At 38.0% G+C, this 22,822-nt stretch overlaps 1 protein-coding gene across 2 annotated transcripts in view; it reads right to left on the bottom strand.

Annotated features, from left to right (window-relative positions):
* The window catches only part of LOC134563859 (3'-5' RNA helicase YTHDC2-like), a 30,007-nt gene extending 8,253 nt beyond the window's left edge, over window positions 1-21,754 (bottom strand). Inside the window, exons 1-23 of one of the 2 annotated variants that reach the window (XM_063422239.1) lie at window positions 21,420-21,754; window positions 21,094-21,184; window positions 19,414-19,610; window positions 17,484-17,683; window positions 16,675-16,841; window positions 13,788-13,890; window positions 12,430-12,586; window positions 10,518-10,625; window positions 9,301-9,449; window positions 8,774-8,909; window positions 8,262-8,388; window positions 7,935-8,000; window positions 6,844-7,022; window positions 6,575-6,671; window positions 6,407-6,494; window positions 6,233-6,313; window positions 5,220-5,302; window positions 4,063-4,168; window positions 3,809-3,928; window positions 3,175-3,447; window positions 2,603-2,729; window positions 1,434-1,639; window positions 823-1,018 (exon numbers count right to left, since the gene is read on the bottom strand). In XM_063422239.1, coding sequence (XP_063278309.1) covers window positions 823-1,018; window positions 1,434-1,639; window positions 2,603-2,729; window positions 3,175-3,447; window positions 3,809-3,928; window positions 4,063-4,168; window positions 5,220-5,302; window positions 6,233-6,313; window positions 6,407-6,494; window positions 6,575-6,671; window positions 6,844-7,022; window positions 7,935-8,000; window positions 8,262-8,388; window positions 8,774-8,909; window positions 9,301-9,449; window positions 10,518-10,625; window positions 12,430-12,586; window positions 13,788-13,890; window positions 16,675-16,841; window positions 17,484-17,683; window positions 19,414-19,610; window positions 21,094-21,184; window positions 21,420-21,600 — 3,238 coding nt within the window. In that variant the 5' untranslated portion in view covers window positions 21,601-21,754. The remainder of the gene's footprint in view (window positions 1-822; window positions 1,019-1,433; window positions 1,640-2,602; window positions 2,730-3,174; window positions 3,448-3,808; window positions 3,929-4,062; window positions 4,169-5,219; window positions 5,303-6,232; window positions 6,314-6,406; window positions 6,495-6,574; window positions 6,672-6,843; window positions 7,023-7,934; window positions 8,001-8,261; window positions 8,389-8,773; window positions 8,910-9,300; window positions 9,450-10,517; window positions 10,626-12,429; window positions 12,587-13,787; window positions 13,891-16,674; window positions 16,842-17,483; window positions 17,684-19,413; window positions 19,611-21,093; window positions 21,185-21,419) is intronic. The other variant, XM_063422238.1, reaches the window with a different exon arrangement.
* Window positions 21,755-22,822: the final 1,068 nt, after the last annotated feature.

Raw genomic sequence — 22,822 nt, 5'->3', positions numbered from 1 at the left:
ATAATTATGTGAACTGTAAGTACATTATTCAGTTTGAATCATCTGGTTCAAAGTATCAAATAAACTAGGTTGTAGAAATATACTGAATCACAGAATCACAGAATTAGTAGGTTGGAAGAGACCTTTAAGATCATCGAGTCCAACCCATGCCCTAACACACTGACTAAACCATGGCACTGAGTGCCACATCCAGTCTTTTAAACACATCCAGGGATGGTGACTCCACCACCTCCCCAGGCAGGCTGTTCCAGTACTTTTATTACTCTCTCTGTGAAAAACTTCTTCCTAATATCCAGTTTATATTTTCCTTGATGCAGCTTGAGACTGTGTCCTCTTGTTCTGTCAGTTGTTGCCCAGAGAAAGAGACCAATCCCCACCTGACTACAGCCACCTCTCAGGAGGCTGCAGAGAGTGATAAGGTCACCTCTGAGTCTCCTTTTCTCCAGACTAAACAACCCCAGCTCCCTCAGCCACTCCTCATCAGGCTTATGTTCCAAGCCTCTCAGCCCTACTACACTTCTCAGCACCAGTACTGTCTTTAAACATTTTGGTTGCATTTTATTTTTTTATTAACTATACTTTAATTTCTGAGAGTCCAGGACTATAAATATAAACATTATGAACTTAAAAGGATTCACAAAACTCAAGACATTTGTTACACAGCCTGTAAATTATTCCAGAGCAGCTACAGCAACTATATAGAGCTCTGCTGTTTTAAGAATTAGTCAAAATATGTACAAAATAGACCTGAAAAACAAGTTTTCCAAATCACATACCAGTATAATACCAATGTAAACATTCCAAATCCAGACTTCAGTATACCTTGACAGGATGAAGATGCCTGTAAAGCATTACTTGGTAACCTTGCTGGTCCACAGAAGAGAGCCACGGTGATGGGTGTCACAACAGAACAGCACCTGATGCTTGCTATCCTGTGAGCTCTCGTCATTTCATCGTATATCAGCCAGTCTGTAGGGAGTGCCTGAACAGCTGCAGTTTGGCCATTCACTGGAGGAATCTGTGGAGGAGCAAGTAAGACTAGGCTATTTTATCCTCTATGTGTAATTAAAATAAATTTTAACTTAGTTCTTACTTTATGTATGTAGAAATAAATACATAAATATTTACATACACAAGAATAAAAAAGCACAAGTATATTCAACCAGACTGACAAGTTATCCTATCACCTTGAAACAAAATATTTTGCTTTAAAAGAGGATCTAAACTTCAGAACAGAACTTTTTCCTCATAACAATGTGCAGAGATTGTCACCTCTTCAAAATACTTTTAACACTAGCTTTTTCTTTTTACTATTTTGTCTTGTTCCACTTAGCAGGACTAACTGAAATACTGGAAAAATAAACCAACTCCAATGTTTAATTTTATCACCTGCCAGAAAAAAATATTTTCTAGAAGGTTCAAAGTGGCTTTACCTTTTTATACTGAGGTTGACTAAGAACAGAGGTAGGATGAAATCGCACTTTCTTCTCCTTTGGTGCAGTTAAAACCAGACTCTCTCTATCTACATGCACAAGATTGGGATACATCCCAGCCACCAAGGCAGCTTTAACTACAGCCCAGTTTTCAGAGTTAGTATTAACGTCTCTAATATCAGCTCCTCCTCTGGCTCTAACAAAACCTGAAGAAAGAAAAAGGTCAAAACCGTGTAATATTTGCTTGTATTTAAGATCTACTTTTTTGCTTCTCAAAAGGAATTTCAAAAAGTTAAATAAACGACAAATTAGCTGCATTTTTCACAAATGCCAACAATAACAGCACCAAAAAGAAATCCTTATACTGAAATCCTTCCAGGTAAAGGGTTTCATACTAATGTAGAATAGAATTACTTTTTACAATACTTCTTTACTTAACAGCATATTGGAAATTGTGTAGTTTAATTGCAACTTGCTTACAACTTAGCATGAGTGGGCCCTGCTCAAAACCTAGCGTAGGTGAACTTTATATACGGTGTCAGTGAACTGTTTGTTAGCATGAACGGCTAAGGATACCTTTGGATAAAGGATGAGACCTTGGAGGGCCCTAAGGCTGGCTCAAACTGGAATATAAGAGCAGGTAATGGGCTGCCCCCTTCATACTGAGGCAGCAGAAGATCCTAGACCATAAACTGCCTTTGGATGAAGAGGAGCATGTGAGGCACAAGCAGGGCACATGAGGACTGCATGCACTGACAGTAAAGGATAAAGGGATTTCTTTATTCAGGACACTCTCCAGGGACATCCAGCTTGAGCTGAAATTAATTGACTCTGCCTCAGAACCTAGGGTCTGAACTAATTTTACCAACTGCCTCAGGAAAAAATTTACTAGAACATAAAAATCCAAGGAAACATGTCTCACACTGCAAGACAGCAGGATGTTGAACAATCAGGTGCTTTCAGTTATGCCAGCTGTTCCCCAGTCACATTTGCTCACCCTAGCACCTCCTCCAAGCCCAGCATGAGTATGTACTGGTCTTTTTCAATTTAAGGAATGAAAATGACAAGTGAATACCATTATCTTTAAAATTTGTATTTTAAGGAGAATAGTGTTCACTTGTTGATCTGTACACTTTAAAAGTATGTTAGAACTTTTTCCAGCTATTTACCTGAGGCTCTAAGCTGGCCAAGCAACTGTGTTCTCATTCCTACAATGATTTGCATTGTGGCTTGAGACAGGAAGTTCTTTTCACAGAAGGCTCTCTCCCAGCCATCACTGCGTGCCTTCTGCCATGCCTGTAAAGGACAATTTTTAAACATTTGTGTATTAATTTTAATATCTGAAATTTTAAAATGTGTGGTTTTAAAAGTTACATTTAGGTCAATAAAATAAAACAAAGTAAATGTATGAAACCTGATTTTTTAATTTAACTACTAGATTTTTTTTCCCTATTCCCTAACCAAAACATAATGATAATTATGCCATTTTAAGTTCATTATGTTACTATAGAGATAACTGTGTCACGATCATTACTTTAAGTTATCCACGTAACAAGATATAAAGTGGCATCTTGCTGGAACTTACAAAATTTACCCAGGCTTGAAAAAACCAAGCAAAATGTGTCCCTGTGAATTCTGTGAGTCCAATATACAGGAAACCCACAGTCTACCACTCTGTGTCCAGCTTGTTTGGTCCATCATTTACTCTGACATGTGAACAGTCCTCGTTCTGAGAGGATACCTGAAAGGCCCTGAGAAGCACCATGTGGTCGCTGAAGGTTCCCGCAGTAAAACGTTTCCTGCACAGCATGGCTGCACGCTTCTGAGAGGCCAGCGTGGGCAGCACAAAAGGGTCTCGGTAGGCAAGAGCACAGGCAATGGTCAGAACAGGATCCAGGCACTTCAGGACAATGGCGCACAGCACCATTTTACCGAGGTGCGGCTCCACCGGCAACTCAGTGAGGTGATAACCCAGCTCAGTGAGATCTTCCCAAGGGTCTATGGCATCTATAGCCTGTTTGAAAAAAGAAAAAAGGTGTGGATGTAGGGACAAGGGGAAGAAGGGGAAAGGGGAAAAAATTAATTTCCAATGAAAGCAAAAAGGATACAAATATTGGACATTACCTAGATTTGCTCCCACACACTAAGAAGCAAGTCAAACTAGTTTTGATTCAAGATGAGATTTTACAGTAGTCCCTTCCCTTAACATGGAAAAATACATACACACACACACAAAATGGAAACAAACAAAAATTCAAAGCATCCTTATGTAAGTGAACACGACTTCCAGTACAATTAGAAGTCGGTATAATATGTTACCACACCACAATTACTAATTAAACACAATTCCCATCTAAAAGTATTCCTCTGCTGACCTTGAGCATTTGCAGAGCATTTTTCACAATTAAAGCCGGTGGAGGATCAGGAGCTTTCATAAGAAAGTCAACAACTGGACAATTAATTGGAGCCAGAAGTTTTGTGTGTAAACAAAGCTCCTGCAAGTTAAAAAGAAGAAAAGTACTGTTAAGGTTTGGGAAAGAGAAAACACCTTCACACCTTTTTGAAGTTGTTAGTATGGTCTGGTGGTAATACATTTTTTGTCAGTTGTAACTTCGAAATGAACACACACCTGAAGTGGCATCCTTAGAAGTTCCGGAGTCTGAAATTCCAACATATTCTCATATCGGAGCCTACTGAAGAGACGAAAACAGACTCCAGGCTGACAGCGCCCAGCCCTGGAAAATAAAATGGGGGAAGCTGTGAAAATCAGAATTTCTTTTTTTAAAAAACTCAACCAAACAAAAACAACGCAAACATTAGAAAGCAAATGCAGAAGGTCTAAGAGAACAGTGATTTTGTTGTTAAAAATATGAATTAAAAGATTAAAAGATTCTCATATGAATGAAAAGATTTTTCCAGTATATTAATTATTTTTGATAGTATGGAAATTTGTATGATTTTTATTATAAAAAATACTTTCTAAGAATTTTAATTTTAACCCTACACTAAAAAATCTGGAGGAAAATAAGTAAGATCTATCTAAATGAAGTGAAATAATTTTTTGCTAACTTGAGATCAATCCAAATCTCAGCCATTTTGTGCCACAAGGAATCTAAGTTGTAAACTTATTTCTTCCTCTTCAAATTCCCCAATTAGAAGTCTAGGTAGAAATGGGAGAATGAAGACCAGGTACAACATGTGAATGAAGGAACAGAGAGGGCAAATGCTCACAATTCATGCTCAAAAACCTGGAGGATAATGGCAACATCATATCTCCAAACAGGCATTTGTTGCTAGCTACACACAACTTCTCAGCCCTCACTCACTGCACTGGGGAGAGTATGATCATGACCTGTCAAGTCATGAATACTTTGGAGATGGTCAATAAGGAATCACTGCTCAGTGTCACTTCTAAAGAAGGGTTGCCAGGGTACCAATTAAAAACTAGCAGCAGGCAGTCCTTTGCCCACACACAGGTTACTGTGGCTGTTGGTGCTACGGGGAAGAAAAAGGAAGTAAGTTCATGGGGGAACAACAACCCAGACCGAATGTAAGTTCTGGGACATTCTTCAGTGCCATTTTTCTATATCCTGGGAAATTACTCCAAGAAAATGAAGAGCTGACTCTTCAGTTACTGTGGAGAAGAAGTACTAGCCATCATTCAACATGATGCTGGACTAGGCTATAAACATAAACCAGTGTGGCAGTGATAAGTCTGTACTTTACTCTTAACATACAGGATGGTAGATATCTGCAAAATAAAAATCGGTATGAAGCCTTTATTACCTGCCTTTTCTCTGGATAGCACTGGCTTTTGAAATCCATACCATTTTTAGCATTGTAACACAACTCAGTGCATCAAAAGACTTCTATAAAAGCAAAGCAAGGAACATAAAACCATGATTAACCATAACACATAAAATGAAAGTTATTAGTAAGCTTTTAACAGAAGTTCTTTAAAAAATAGAAAAAAAAATTTGAACAAACAGCAGCTTCTTGCACAAAGGTATGCTCTGAAGTACTTCCTTTCAATTGAATTTATAATACATGTTTTGCATTATATTTGTGCTACAGTTTCCTAAATTAAAGTTTTCTTTCTAGTCAGTAGGTAATTTTGAGTCAACAAAAGATATGCACTGTATTTTGAATTATCACAAATCAGGAAAAAGTATGTTATTGTATTGATTAAAGTTTTCTTCTTTGTCTCAATTGGAAATTACGTTCTTATATTCTTACCTAAGATGCAAAGTTACAGAAAAATTGTATTACCATGGGAACTTTAGAAATTTGGCATGTATCTCCCCTATGAAATCTACCTTCACTTTCAAAGACATATAATAGGTCTTAAACTACCTCGCTATATTATCTCTCCCTAACACATAATTTGGGCATGGGCATTCAACACATTGGAAGCAATACTTAAAAACTTAATGGATTTGATTTGGACTTGACACAATAGCAGGACAAAGGGAACTCCCAGTGCTCTCGTAAGTGTCAGGAAGATAGTGGTCTAAATAGATGAACTTATTTTAAAAAAACTAACAGAAACTGTAAATTAAGAAAAAAAAAGATATATCAACACTTCAACCTACAATAGTTTTTAGACGGTTTACTAACAGCTAATTATTTACAGCATTTGTCATAAAATGAATGTCAAAACTTCTCACTGATCTTTGTTACTTGACATGCACTAGCTCTCAGCCTACTATAAAAAAATAGTACTCTAAAATTTACCTACTATATACTATAGAATAACACTAAGAATTTTACTTGTCTCAGAAAGTTTTAACCAATCATACCTCTTTCACCTTGCCTGAGTCAATAACAAATACAACATCATTGACTGTTATGCTGGTTTCTGCTATATTTGTAGAAAGAATCTGCAAATAAAACAAGAAATAACCAAAACTATAGTTAAAAGCAAAGACAAAAAAAGATTAATATATTGTCTGACAAAGTTCTCTAAAACTTACTATTTTGCGCACACCAGGAGGTGGACTTTTAAGCACTTTCTTCTGATCCAAAGTCTGCATATTTGAATGAAGCATGAAAACCTGATATCTAATGCAAGACAAAGAGCACATTCAAGTCTTTTTTAAAGACACAATGAAAACCTCAATCATAGGAACTAGAGGCTTCACCTGTGAGCGTTGTCAGCAAATCTCCGGTCATCAAAAAGGATACGGTCCCTCAGGCTAACTATCTCATCATATCCAGGAAGAAATATTAAAATCGCTCCTGAAAACAAAGTGGGTTTGCAGAGTTAAGCAGCAAATTCTCTTAAAATATATATCAGTAGTGTGCAGACTAGCACTTGGAAGGTCTTACCTATTTAGTGTTTTCAAAAGAAGGGCAGGATTCACCAAAGGCTGAATGTACAATAATTTACTGGGAGCATGTTTATACTTACCCGTCTCAGAGCTATGACAGATGTTATAAAGTAAGTGCATAATGAGGTCCAGATCCACTTTTTCATCATCAAAACTGTGATGATAAGCTGTCAACAGTTCTCTGTCCTCTGCACTAAGGTCACTACCACTCGTTCGGACCAGGGAACTTTCATCCAGATTTCCAAATCCTGCTGAAGCACTAAAACAGACAAATGCACAGACCAGAGTAAAGGCTGTTTGTTTCAGGTTTGCATTTGGCCACCAACTAAACTTAGAACAACACCAACAAGACTACTCCTTTCAAATTTCAATTTGAAAGTATAGCAGAACACCACCTCCAAAATGCTACTACTGCTCACTGCTTTAAGTGTAATCCAACAAAGCATGAAACTTCAATTTTCTTACTCTTTATAAACACAGCCATAAGCAAAGTATCAGAACTTGAAGTATAAAGACACTACTTGTTTACTTGTCAGACAAAAAGTATTTAAAAGAAAGCTATTTCCCAAATGTTTTCCTCCCGTAAGCAGGTACTACACAAATGAAAACTACACTAGAAACTGTTCTTAAAATATTGGTCTCTACAAAACGATTACTGAACTGTAACTGTAAGTTAATCAGAAACCAATTCTTGAATGATCTAGTGTGTTACTTCTATTAAGTTTCTTAATTATGGTTAGTATGTATAGAAAACAATGTATAGATAAAAACACAACAGATTTGTTGCCTAAATAAGCATCAGAAATTAAAATGGTACACAGTAGAATCAGTATCTCTGTCTATGTATGTAAGTCACTATATTTGTATCTTGCCTAGACATATAACCATGATAGCAATGCCAACATCAAAATTACAAAAAACAATATGAAAGAAGTCTATACCACTACAACTATATTTATACTAGGATTTGCACAAACATAATCACTGGAATACATTGAATACAAATGTAGGGTTTTTTTTAAAGAATGTGTTCCTGAAACATTCCTGGTCTCAAATAAATCCTCCTATTTAGGTCAGATTTAAAGGCATAAAAAGCTAAAATCTGTTCTGATTAGAAGACAAAATGCAAATTTCCCTTCCCCTTTGTTTCTCCAAAATAGTTATAGCTTACCTGTAGGATTCCAACAGGTCAACAACCTCTGTCTGTCCAAAGCGCTTAGCCCAGTCCACAGCCATCCTGAAAGAGTACACAGAAATCAGTTTTTAAGCTTCTCACTTCCAAAGACACACAGCCTAAGACTCTGAATGAAGAATTCAATTTATAATTTCCAGAATACAATGTGATGAACAAAAGTTAGAAAATGTTTCAAATGACAAAATTTACTATTGCTTACAGTAGTCTGTTAAATTACCAATTAGTTTAAATGTTCTTAAAATTTCTTTCTCATTTGTATATAGACAAATACATCTATGTTTTGGTTTGTCTGTTTGTTTTTACCAGCCATTAGATGATCTGCAGTGGATATTTGCTCCCATACTGATCAGCTGCTCTACTTGACTCAAAAAGCCTCTCCCTGAAGCAATCATTAGTGCAGTCGCACTGGTTTCACTGTGCCTATAATCAACTGAGAATTACAAATAAATGAGTAAACAAATCAGCAAACCAAATAAAAACATTCTTACTTTTTCACCTAAATGTGGTATGAATGTGGCTTATGTGACTTTTAAAATCCACACCAGAGAGAATTTGTCTTCTGACTTCATCCTACTACTCAGTTCATGTGAATTTAACACTACTTTAGACACACTGTAACATCTGTTAATACTTCAGTACTTCAAAGTATTAAAAAATAACTAAACTATTCATTAATTCTGCTAATTCTATTCACTTTTCCAATAGGCATCAGAATTCAAATCTAACAACGTCTGAAACTGGACATAAACCAGACAGAGAAATTCAAGTCATTTAGTTATTGGTTTTTTTCTTATTTAGTAAGATGACAGACTTACCACTGACATTTTCAGTTAAAATAAGATGGAACACCTGAGCAAAGGCATCAATATCTTTATGCAACCAGATGTCAGAAAGACAAGAATCCATTTCTTTTATTAACCATTGTTCAAGACAATTCACATCTTTTTCAGTCTGAAGAGAAAAAACAGTATTGAAAGACGGATGTCTTCCAAGACTTATCTTTATTCTCATATGTTACACATGAAGAAATTGAACAGTTGCTTTTCCAAGTGAAAATCAGAAATCCAGCATTCAGGTACTAGTAAAACATTTATTTTCTACATTTATTGTATCACATGCAAGTACTTTAAGCAATGGCAGTTCAGCCATTTAAGCTGAAGAAAAGCTGTGTACAAACTGTACAAATTGTAAGTGAAAAGCACACTTTGGCTAGAGTAGTTCATGATAATTTAAAAACATCATCTATATAATATCCTTTAAGAAACTCTACAGGAGCAGTATCTTTGGAAAACAGTTTTTAAAGCAGATATAAACATATCTCCCAACAACAGGAAAAACTTACCAGTTGATTAAATACTGTGTCACCATCATCTCCCAACAGACTACATTCTTCAGTTGTTCTTGGAACAGATCTTGGTCTCTCAGGCTTCAGCTTACTATTATTTTCTTGCGCAGAACACCACTCAGTAAGAGTGCTCTGCTGTTTTTCTTCTACAATGCATAAAGGATTTCCATGAAAAGTTTTACAGTCATCCTAATTACCCATTAAGTTTAAAAAAAATAGCTGTATCTAATCACAAAGTTAAAACCATCTGATCTCTTATTTAATCTAGAACATTGGTACCAGTCCAATATAAATTCCATGATTAAGGGCACCGAAAGTGCACCACTGGCAACATCTGCTATAAGAACAAGGTAAGAAATACTGCTTGGTTGCTTAACCCATTAAGCCTGCAACCTGCTGCATTCAAGTGAGCTTCATAAGTAACTTCTACACAGTTCTCAATCCAGATCTTTCTCCAGAAGTGCAATGCCAAAGAGAGTGATATAACTCTTGCATGTTACAACTAATTTCTGCTTACAGGTAAAAGAAACAGTAGCAGCCATCCCTGCCTCAACTGAGCTTCACTCTCCACAGTGATCAGAGCTGAGCACCATGATAAATATGTAGTTAGTATTGTATTATAGCTTTGGGCTTGGCCTTTTAATTTTTAATACTCATAAGGATCATTACTTTCAGCTGCCAGGAAAACTTTGCAAATATTGTGATCAATATACCCAAATACATAATTAATTCAAAACAACCCCCTATTATTTGGTGTTACTGCTCCTTGACCTAAATATGTTAAATGCATCCATGTCTAAAGAATGCACTGAAAAATGTTAGTAGAAACCACAGCTGTGCAAGATGTAAAAATTTCTGCCTTCTCTAACGGCTGCACTTAAATTTGCATCTAAATGTGTATTTTATCTCATGTTTCTATAGTTTCCATGTGGGCAAAGCCCCCACAAGACAATATCATGACAATTAGGAAAAATACAACATTTATCAACTGAAAGAAGTAAGAATATAACCACTGAAAACACAAATATTTTTTTCAATCACAATTTACATCAACAATGTAAACACAAAGTTTTAAAGATACTTGCTGTCATCTAATCATGTCTCATTTAACAATCTGACTTTAGAATTTTAACAGAGAATCGTTTTGTTTGTTGTTCAATCAATCAATCAATGAAACCCATTGTCAAGCCGTAATAATTAACAAGCCCACCAACCTTGCTGCTTCTCTTTTTTGTACTTTGCCATCTCTTTGTTTGTATACCCAGTACTTCGTAAAATGTCCTCCAAAAACATCTCTTTAACTTCAAAAGGTCTTCCTTGGACTAAAAGTAAAAATAATTCATGAAAGATTAGATATTCCCAAGCTTTACTTTAAGGACCTTAGTTCTTAAAAATAGTTTTTAGAGACAGGAAAGTGAATGAAACATGATTAGGGCCCGATTTAATGAATTATTTTATTCCTCGGAAAGTCTTGTCAGAGTATCTTCACTCGAGTTTCTTTTACGCAACTGGGCCACAAAAAAGGAATTGCTAGCTGCATGTCATGTTTTTCATTAACCTCTTCAATTCTATTCAGTGTTAATAGTAAGAGATGTAAGACTGATAGTTATTTACAGCAATTTTATCAAATGAGAAGAAGAAAATAGTCACTTTTGTTTAGGTGTACAAAAAAGAATTCACTGTATCAGCTACCTGAATTACTTAATGTAAGAGCAATTAAGACGGTTTTAGTGTAAGATCCTATTAGCAGACTGCCATGTCTGTAATTAACTAGCTCCTTTCATGAGGAATATATGAGGAGATGGACTTCTCTCATGTCCTCAATTAGTACACTCAATTCTGGCTTTCTTTACTGACTATTTCCCATGGTCTTTCTCTCCAAAGATTTACCCTGATTTCTCTTTTAACATCACTGTTTTCTAGACCTTATTTATAGATATTAAATTATGTTTTTACACAGGAAGAATTAATATCTGTTTTTGGTTTCTTAGCAGACACTTATCACAACTAAGTTCCTATCACCTAGGAATTTTCTCTCCTTCAGAAGGAACAAGTTACACTTCACATATTTTTAGAAACTGTCATGGAGGAAGTCTTCTAACACTAATTACAAACTCTATGTTCTACAGAAACCCACAACTAAAAATGTTGGTTTCTGTGGTCAAGACTGTGTCAACTATACTGCTGAAAAATCAAACCTTTTTCATTATATTAACAGACCAAGTATCTAAACCCTCTTTTTATAATTCTTAAATTAGCAGAATCAGAAAAAACATATTTTCAATTGTGATTGTCCTGTGAAGTCCAGTATCTGATAACAGTATAACCACTGTGGTAAACTGAAGACAGACAGTAGTCAGAATTTCCAAAACAAATCCACTGATCTAAAAGGATGCAAAACTGTAAAAAAGTAAACTGAAAGGCCACACAAAAAATATAATGAGTTTTTTCTCCTCCAAAAAAACATTGCCAAATATTAAATTCATGTGTAACTTCCAGATTCATGCCTCCAACAAGCTGCAAGCCTTATTTTCCTAGGCAGCAATCCAAAACTGAAAACCAGAAATGAACACTTGTATGTGTAAATAAGAAAAAATACTTTTTCATATGAACATCCCCTAAATTACCAATGACTTTTGTAGAAAATTCTAAATGAAATAAAGAATCACATGATTAAAACATAAACTCCAATTTGTCTAGAACTTAACTTCTGAAATTAATAGATACAGTTATCATCTGAATTTTATCCAGTAACTAGTACCAATCTCCGAAGCCAGAACTAGAATCCACTGGAATATACTAATAGTTATCACTCTCTGTAAATCCTAGGGTCTGTATCGCTATGCAGACCAGCACTTTAAGAACCTTTTCCTCCTTGAATTGAACATGGAGAGGGCCAGGACATCCCTGCATTTACAGAATATCCATTGATAAAAACAATTCTCTCTGAGGTAGATGTAAATAGTTAAGAAATAACAAACATGAGTAAACAAAGAACAACCACTGCTGGTAACTGTCAATGCATTCATCACATGCCTTTGCTCTGAATGGTTTGGTACAGTTCATTTCAGATCCATGAGTCTCAGGGCAGGTATACTTAATTTAAGAGTTTACTTAAGTACTTACTATGTATTACTGGGCAACATCCAAAATACCTAATAAAGAGATCTGCATCTAGAGCAGCACTAGAAATAATTAGTTTTAAATTAGCTTGGCTTTGCAACACATCTCTCAGTTTTATTAGCAAGAAGTCACTGAACCTATCCCTCTCATGTACTTCATCCTGTATGAAAGGAAAGAAAAGAAAAAAAAAAAGAAAAAAAAAAGAAAAAAAAAAGAAAGAAAAAAAAAAAGAACATGTAAACTTCACAGATCCAAGATCATAACTTTTCACAAATAAGATTTTTTTAGAAACTAAAACATGTAATTTGGTGGTGCACTACAGAGGTATTAAAGTGTTTAAATTTAGCTTAAGAAGGATTTTTTAAACTATCCAACCATAAATAAAATACTTCAAAAAGCTTTATAAACGTACCAGAGCAGACTGCACTGTAATGCACAACATACCACAGACCTTAATTTCAGAGATCAAAATGAGTATCTGAAATTTCTAACTCTTGCACTTGAATCTCATTTTCAAGATAATGCCACAAATTGCAAATCCAATATTATTTCAATAAAATTACCCTTCACAACTGATAATACTTAAAAGAACTGTATGATACCACATAATGAGAAAAAAAATAGATTTCTTAGATCCATTAAATCATGCACAAAGCTCATCATTAAGGCACATGTCTGATTAATCATCTTGGTCTATCTTCTGTTTAGTTTTATATTCGGAATGTATGGACCAAGAACAAGAGTTGCAGGGTGAAGTCAAGAATGCACAAACCATTCTTGTGCTTTTTTCCTCCTTGGTAAACAGACAGGCACCTACAATTACTATGTTTTTTCCTGTTTTCAGCAGTGGAGAACTTGCAGTGAATATTCTGGCTCCACTGACTTATCAAACTTCACAATAGGAAGTTCACACAAGCATACATGAACATAAATAATTTGCCAGAAATTAGACTACATTTCATGTTGAAAACATTGGGCAAACAAGGGACTGCAAACCTGATACTGCAAAATCAAGTACGTGATAACAGAAATTCTGACACACTCGCATTGAACCGTATCTACGTAAGCCTTCCCTAAGGCTTTTCTGCTGACAAAGGAAATTGAGAAAATTTTTTAATTCCAAAGTTAACTGTTGACACAAACCTAATATAAGATGCTTCTACAAGAAAAAAAACCCCAAACCACAGAAAAATACGCATATTACAATAAAAAAATCAGTAACTCTTTAAAGTTAATTCAGATTCTAACTTAACAGAAACAACCTAAATGTCTATCAAATTAATACAGAAAACTAGGGTCTCATCTTCTAGTTAAGTAACAATACATATTGCTCCATCTCACATGAAATAAAAGATCCTTACCACAATAACATGTGTCACAGTTGATAGGGTGCTGTCTCCTGCCATCAGTGTGCGAAGCAGTATGCCATTAGTGCAGAAGGTTACCAGTGTCTTTGGAGAAACCCTAGTGAACAGTGAACAAAGATGCTTCAGCTTTTTTCACCATTTAAATGCTGCTAGCTTTCCACTATTTACTGAAAATTAGACTGAACAGCTCCTCACCAGAAGTGGAATCACAGTTCTGGCATCACAGAGCACATGCATACTATTTGTTTATAAACTATGCCTGTTCCCTAAGAGTTCCAAAGGATTCTAAGTGCTAACACTCCAAAACTTCAGACAAGGGATTAATTTGCAAGGAGAGATTTATTTTTTTCTAAATTAGTAAGCAAGTGAAACAGAATCTTGAGAACCCTCCATGTTGCATAGATTTACTGGAAAATTCAGTGTGGACTGCCTTGAAAAAAACAGGCTACAATTCTTCAGAATACCCTCATATAGTCTTTGCATTTCTCTGCATGTGAAATGGCTGAATGTCAGGCACCCATCCATGCTGCTCTATCCCTCTCCTCCTCAGGTGGACAGAGGAGGAATTCAACAAAAGGCTAATGGGTCAAGGTAAGGACAGGGAGAGACCACTCACCTTTCACCATCATGGGTAAAACCGACTTGACTTGTGCAACTTGGTTTGGTGTATTACCAATTAAATCCAAGTAGGATAATGAGAAATAGAATCAGATGTTACAACACCTCCCCCACTCCGCCCTTCTTCCCAGCTTTAATTTCCAGTTTTCTTAATTCCCACCCCTCAGTGCACAAGGGGACATGGAACAGAGGCTGTGGTCAATTCACCACATCTTGTCTCTGCTGCTCCTTCCTCCTTATGGGGGGTGGATTTGTCACACTCTTCACAAATTGTTCTAGTGTAGGCCCCTCCCATGTGGTGCAGTCCTTCAGGAACAGACTGCTCCAGCATGAGACCCCACAGGTTCACAAGTCCCACCAGCAAAACTACTCCAGTGAAAACTCCACTCTCTGTCAGGCCACGTGTCCTCTCAGGAGCCTGTTCCAGCACTGGCTTCCCACAGGGTCACAACCTCCTATGGGCAACCACCTGCTCTGGTACTGGGGTTCTCCACAGGCTGCAGGTGTTACACTGTGGACTTCCATGGGCTGCAGGGGAACATGCTCCCTCACCACAGTCTTGACCGCAAGCTGCAGGGGAATCTCTGCTCTGGGACCTGGAGCACCTCCTGCCCCTCCTTTGGCACTACCTTGGTATCTGCAGAACTATTCCTCTCAAATATTCGCAACCCTCTCTTTGTACTGCTGCACAGATTCTTTTCTCAAATATGTTGTTCCAGAGTCATGCTCATTGCTGCTGATGGGCTCAGCCTTGGCTGGAGGCGGGTCTCTCTTACAGACCACTGCCAGAGGCTTTATCAGAGATGTGGGAAGCTTCTTCTAACAAAAAAGTCCCCCTCTCTACCAAAACTTTTCTATACAAACCCAATACACTACACTTGACTGAATCTCAAAGAAATCAGCTGAACCTTTTCAAATGCTTTGCTTTTTCAGGAATCGAGAACTCTTTAAAAGTACCTACTACCTGTGGAGGTGCTAGCTGTGCGAGTAAAAAAGCAATTACTTTCTCCAACACTGACGCTTGAAGTACTAAAAACTTCCAGAAAAAACTGTGGAGTACACTATACAAGGGAACACACATACATATGTCCGTATTTCAAGTTTGGAATTCTTTCCTCACTTCAAAAATACTCTTATATGTTGAATTCATGGAACACACACCAGATGGAAGATGGAAGATTTTTAAATCTCTTCTCTCTTTTTCATCAGCTTTCTAGAAACCACCTCTACTGTCTAATAGACACTAAAAGATAAAAAATAGGTTTCTGTGTTACTGCAAACACTTCCATTCAGCACTTTTTGCCAAGATAGAAACATTGCTATCTCTCCCTTTTGCTTGTTCTCAAATGAACTCTGTGTTTCTTCTGCACTGCTTCCAGTAATTCTCCCATCTGACCTATGCTTTGTTTTTCTTCATCCAGCATAATTCTTCCACACAATAATCATCCACTTTATTTGCAATTCATCTTTACTTGCTCTTCTAATCGGTTAATAGCCTTGTGACCTTTGGTATGCGTATCAAAATTCTTTGACTTGGCTTTGCTGTTCAAGTGCATTCATTTTCATTAGAAATGTTATCTTCATCCACATAAGCAACATAATCATCCATACCTTTTGACATCTTCTCACTTGTATCCCAACTGCTGCCCATTCCTGAAAATCCCACTATTTAGACAATTCAAAGATTTTAGAAACCACACACAATCTTCAGACTTTCACCCATTGCCTGCTCTGCTTTAGGTGCAAATTCCTCAGGTTTCCTAGGATTTCTGCTATTGCTTTAAACATAAAAGATGAAACAGAGTAAATTTAACCCGAAGTAGATTGGCAGTGCTCAACATCATCGTTCACTTTCCAATTTTGTTGTTTTCCCTTTTCTGTGCCCTATCAACTCTCCCTACACAGCTTCTGTCACAGCATACTGGTCCTTCCTGCCTATTTTCAAAGCTTGCAGAACTTTTGGATTTATCTATGTTAAAAGTAGAGAGGACAAGGATATCCACGCACATACTCTCTAAAAGAAATTAAGAGAAAGCACTTGCAGTATAGTTCTACAGAAGAACTCACTACATGAAACTGCAAAATACAGGAGAAAAAACATCCTTTTCAACTCTTAAACATTCATTACCCAAAATAACACATCCTACTTAACAGCGTGATATTTTACTGGGCTGCATCCCAAATACTTTAAATAATCACATGACTAAATTAGAAACAAAACATCAATACCAGATCAACTGACTTTAAAAAATGTCACCAGTACCTGCTTTCTAACCGGATCTGATAACCAACTGTCTGGCCAATCTTTTCTCTTCTTTCAGCTGCTACTCTTTCAGCCACAGCAATTGCTGCCAAACGTCTTGGCTGAGTGCAAAATATACGGCAGGGTGTTCCATTTTTGTGACAGTCATCAAGAATAAACTGGGGAATCTGTAAAGAAGTGGTTAAAATTACTTTTTAGTTTGATAGACTCCTAACTTTTTTATAACAATGGAACAATTTAACTACACCTCAGAATCACACATGCAAAATGAGTCACAATAGGATTACCATTGCAAATTTACCTGAAGTGGCAAAAAAGGCCACAAAAATCAATTTCAGCTACTAAGTTTTATCTATTTCAAACAAAAACCAACAACAAAACAAAAAAATCCCAACCAACCAAAATTTGAAGCTTCTCTCTCCTGCTTCAGGGAAATCTCTTGTAGATAAAAACCTTGTACATAGTCTGTCATTGTAACATAGTAACACTCTAAATACTAGAACTAGCTTTAGAAGGAAAAGGGTATACAAAACTGTAGCTACTTTCCCTTCAATATTCTATGACTATTTTAATGAAAAACTGATATCCATCAGATAATTGTGCAGAATAATTTATGCTTTTAATATGTGCCTGCCTACTTAGTATTGCAAAACTAAAGAAGTTAACTGGAACACTAGACTTTGAACCACATAGGAAAACAACAGCTTTAAAACCAGAATAAAAAAAATTCCTTAGTACAGAAATATTACAGATTTGACATCAGTTGGTATAAATACTGTTATGTTTTTTATTTCATTAAAGAAACGTACTTGAGTAGTTTTTCCTGATCCAGTCTCTCCTACAATCAAAATAACCTTATGGTCCTTTATAATTTTAACAATTTCTTCCTGTTTTTCAAAAACTGGTAGTGATTGCCTGAAGGAATCAAACTCTGATTCCCCTCTTTTCACTGGAACCTGGGGGATACCATCACTAAGTCGTCCACTTGTCTTGCTCACTTCTTTGTTTTCTGTGAAAAGAAGTCAATAAAATATAAAGGAAGGTCACTAAAACACTGCTTTAAATCATACTTAAAAATGAACACTCCTGATTTTTTTAGCATCCCGGTTGATAAAGTGAGAAACCCATGATATATTTAAAAGTGATTTTTCACGATAACACATCCTGTTACAGTGCTTGAAATAAATATAGTTCAAAAGATTTTTCACTTTTATAGAAATTTGGAACACAACTGAATTATCATAGTGCATTGCACGAGTTAAAAAAGGTATGAAAAGCTCAGAAAAAAATAGAAACTGAATCAGAGAAAAAAAGCCTTGGCTTTTGTATCTGTTTACACATTCCCATCTCAAGAGTTTGCCTAGAAAAATCCACCAAGGAGTTAAACATTTAAGTTGCTCCAAACTGACAAGGGTGTTTTCCAGCAAAAAGACAACTTTCCTGTGATTCATATGCCATCTTTCACATCTTTACTGGTTTTTTAAGACTTCCTGTCAGTCAGTCTTACATAACCTAATAGGCTAGTCTGTAACATTTGTCTTAGCACCTGCTAATTGAAACATGATGAGTGGAGAGCCCTGGAGCCACACAGCAGTGTGTTGTATTAGAAAGCAATGCATAAGTAGCTAAAAAACTTGCAGTCTTCTGAGGAGGCTACTTCAACCTCAGTATGTTAAATGCTGCTCTACAATTCCTTAATAATTGTTTTCCAGAAGAATGAGAAGCCCACGGTAAACGCAATTTTAATACAATCATACAGGTATAATGCAATTATTTAATGCAATTAACAGATTCATATATTAAATTACAAACTCCATTCATATACTAAATTACAAACTCCAATTTTACCAAGACAGACAGAGGCTAACAGATTAAAAGAGCCAAAGACCATTTTGGAGAAGTAAAGAAAGATAATTTTACGCTATTCATTAATTTATACCCTACGTTCCTATGAAACTGCTTTTTGGTACTTTTTATTAAGAGTTTGCCTCTGTTCACTAAACAATCCTATTAAACAAATGGAACAACTGAGAAAGGAAGCACCTAAAGCATGAACACAATGAATCAGAAATCTCCATTTACACAAGGTATACTGCTATGTTCTCTGTTCACTGCACTCAGCTTGGTACAAAGAAACACAATGTAACTTTTACAAACATAACTGTTAAGGCAACAGCCATGTTAAAAGCATTGTTTAAAAAAACCCATCTTACATCAGAAGTTTGTTTTCCAGAGAACTTTATATATGTAGAAATCAGTAAGTTTAGATAATAGCCTGAGTTTACCTAACAGCTCTTAGAGACTGAATCTATTTTAGATGACAAAACAAAAGGTGAATCTCTTATTTTAATCAAGGGCACGGATTCCTAAAGACACAACAGCCAGTCTCATCTTCTCTTAAGGGTATTCTGACACAGAGTGATGGTAACACTCGTCTCTTTAATCTCACGCCATGGAATTTGCAGGAAATCATACTTCACAATTGTATTAAAAAGAAATCTGGCTGAAATTGGCTCAAAGGATCAAAATTAACTTGATATAGGGGAGACATTGCAATGTGGGTGACATTGAGCACATTATGCTCATGAGCGGGTGCTTGAGCACGTTATGACACCAGTTTTAAAAACCATACATTAACAATTAAAAGTCAAAAAAATTATTAGGTTTCTTTGAGTTACTTGTTGTTTTTTCAAGTAGGGTTGATTGACAAGCCCTTATCACAAGACACAGTGAACATACCGGATTCAAAAGCATAGGCATTTCCTCGTTCTGTCTTTGGCAGAAGTTCTGTTCGTTCTTTATTTGTGACGGGAAAATTCCGAATTAAATTATGAATAGCATGTTTTGTACCAGCAGTTAAGGCACAAGTCATTACTGCACGTTTGAGTTCTGATCCATCCTTTTTTTTTACAGTTAGGTATCGATTTGCTCCTTTCCTGGGAGAAAGGAAAAAAACAAAGCCATTTCAGGAATAAGCAAACTAGTTACCCCTGTGTGATGATCTTTGACATTAATTGTTTCAGGATGACTTTCAGCTTATTTTCAAATACAGTGTCATAACTAGAATCCTCCCAATAATAATCCTAAGTAGCATAATGCAACATTGAATATAGTCATCATCAAAAGCATCTTCTATTCATGCGAGGTAGTGCAGAACAGATGCTGCCGACATCGGATGATTATGGCTCGGTTATCACTACATTTGCATCTCCCAAAACACAGCCAGCTCTACCAATCATTTTGTCAATCAATACTGAGAGTTGTGACATCAAACTGACTTTTAGACTAACTTAAAAGATTCAGAAGTTAAAAACCAACAAATAAGCAGAATAGACAAAAAAGCTCCCTGCTAGTGGCACTCCAAGCCTTAACAAGTTCAAGTAAAACATACCAGATCTCAGGATGTTCATTATCAAAGTTTTATTATGTAAAAATGGAGCCCAAACACTTAACCCTAATCTGATCTACTTCTCAGACTGAACTTTTGACACCAAAATGCAAAGAATTGTTGTAAATACCTTTGAAATGTGAACTTACCTGTGCCTGTGCTACAACCAACACATCAACACTTTGAAAACAGTTTCTCAGGGTAAGAACAGAAAGTCACGTTAAGAGCACAGTGGCCTGTCCCTGGCAGGGGCGGAAGATTGGTGCAGGTAGGTGCCCAGGTGCTGGCAAGGGCAGCCTTTGTGAGGAGTGGCACAGCCACCTCTAGCAGCCCTTGGTAAAAAGGACTCTGTCCTCTTTACATCCTCATTTCAAGTACTTACATACACTGTCGAGAGCCCCTGAGCCTTGTCTTCTTCCAGCTGAAAAGTCCTAGCACTCTGGCCCTTTCTGCAGAAGATATGCTCCATTCCCTTCACCAGGCTGCTGGTCCTCCACTGAACTCTCTCCAGTCTAGTCTCTGTTCTGGTGATCCCAGCATTGGACAAACACAACACTCTCAGTGTAAGCCTAATCAGCACTGAGTTGAGGGGAAGGACGACCTTCCTCTGCCTGCTAGCAACACTTGAGAACTCTTCTATGCTTCCCAACAGAAGCACTCTTTTGAACATGCTTCTCTACTTTACACTCTAGCTGTCAACGCAGGAGATTTTATGCAAAGCCTTTGAAAATACATTAGTGCAGGGAAAGAAAATCCAAGAAGGATCTTTGTGAGAAGTCTTTTTCATGCACGTGAAGTCCGCAAAACTGCATCGCAAACTAGCACATCATGCATTTTTTTTCTCAGACATCAAGCAAAGCATAGAGACGTTTATTTTTGTAGCTACTTTTTGAAGTTTCTTCTCTAGTACGATTCCCCACAACACTGCAGGATAAGCTAAAAATACGGATCGTTTTAACACTGATAATGAAATCCCGTAAATTTGCATCAAAAAGAGAAAATAACACATAAAAATAAAGAGTCAAACTTACCCTTTACTTTTCGATATCAGACCAAGAGAATGACAGAGCCGGTGAACAAACGCTCTTTCGGTTCTACTGAAAGAAGACGGAAATTCCATTTCTGGAAAGACAATTCAAAAAAATAAAAACCCGAGCACAAAAACTCAGCAGGCAGCATCCCTGACGCATGGCCTCGGTGCGCCCAAACCCGCCGCGCTCCCCGTGCCCAGCGGGGCCGGTGGCAGCGCTGTCCCCCGGCACCCGTGCGGGACGCGGCCGCGCCCAGAGGCTCCTGCCCGGGAGCGCCCGCGGGCCCGGCTGCCTGCCCGCCCTCTCCGCGCCGCTCCCCCACGCACCCGTGTCCTCGCCATAGCGGAACCGCTCCAGAGCGAGGTTCACCGCGATCTCCACCTCCTCGTCCACGCGGATATCCCTCAGACCTCTGCCGCCTCGGCCGCGGCCCGGCGCGGAGGGAGCACCCGAGCTCGCAGCGGCCCCGCCGTGCTGCCGCGGAGGGACGTTCCTGGGCCGTGACATGGCCCCGCCGCAGAGCGGGGGCTCCGCGACGCCCGGGGGACGGCAGGCGCTGCCCCCGAGGCAGCGGGGGCAGCGGGAGCCGCAGCAGCAGCAGCAGCAGCAGCAGCAGCGCCGGGCGGGCGGGCGCGGAACCGTGACGTGTGCCCAGCGCCGGACGGAGCGGGCTGCGGGAGGCGGAGCCGCGCTGCAGACGGAAGGGAGCGCCCGCGGTGTGTTTGACGCCGGCACGGGTACGGTGTGTGTCGTGTAAGGGGTGCTGAGCAATAGTGTCACAGTCGGCCGTGACCGAAGAAGCAGCGCTGGTACCTCTCAGGTCAATGAACCACGCGATTTCATCGAATGACGTTCAGTGTCGGTGGTAATACCGCAGTCCTCAGCCGCCTTGTTTTGAATGTTTTACAGAGTCATCAAGACTTTCCTTCTCTTTCTCTCTTTTTCGTCTTTATTTCTCTCCTTGTTATGTCTTGGCAAAGTATGGCTGTCGTATTCTAGCCCTTGCTGTGTGCCAAAGTCTGTGGTGAGGACTGACAGGTTGTTGTAAAAGCTGACAGCTTGTTAGCCAACATCTTCACAGTTATATAGAAGTGCTGGAAGGGCCAGTTGCTAGATTTTAGGTGACTGTATAGTAAAAGGATAAAAGTCCCTGACACGTGGACTGGTGTATTTGCTCAAATGAACAAAGAACTTACAGTGAACATCATGTCCCCAGCGAAACAGGCCGTGATATGGTCAGATAGGGAAGTCGTCTTAGCAATTTGGCAATCCAAATGGGACCCTAGGCCACCATCTTCACACCTTCCTTCGAATAGCTAACTGCCATGAAGTAACTCATGGGTAACTGTGTGAGTTGACCTGAGATCTTTGAAGCAGTGAGGATACAAAGGATGAATACTAAAATTACCTAAGTATATTCAACATAAATGATAAAAGCCTCAAGTTATTTTTAATAAATTCCTTCGATTATTTAGGACACTTCCTTGCTCCAGCATTAGGTACATAGTTGGTGAAATTAGGTTAGTGCGTTGAGTATGGGTGCACAGCCTGATCAGCAAAAAGCACACATGAAGGGGTTCTCAGGGTCTCTCCCAAGTTGCACAGGGGACTGAGGTCACCTGTGAGGTGTGCAGGGGAGATTGAGATCTCTTCTAAGGCATGTGGGAGCTCCGGTCACTTGTAAAGCATGCAGGGAGTTTAGAGTCCCTAGTTAGGCACACAGGTGCTG

The sequence above is a fragment of the Prinia subflava genome, chromosome Z, assembly GCF_021018805.1.
Source record: "Prinia subflava isolate CZ2003 ecotype Zambia chromosome Z, Cam_Psub_1.2, whole genome shotgun sequence".
Classification (NCBI taxonomy): Eukaryota; Metazoa; Chordata; class Aves; order Passeriformes; family Cisticolidae; genus Prinia; species Prinia subflava.
The sequence above is the reverse complement of the archived record's forward strand: the minus strand, read 5'-3'. Positions and strand labels throughout refer to the sequence as shown.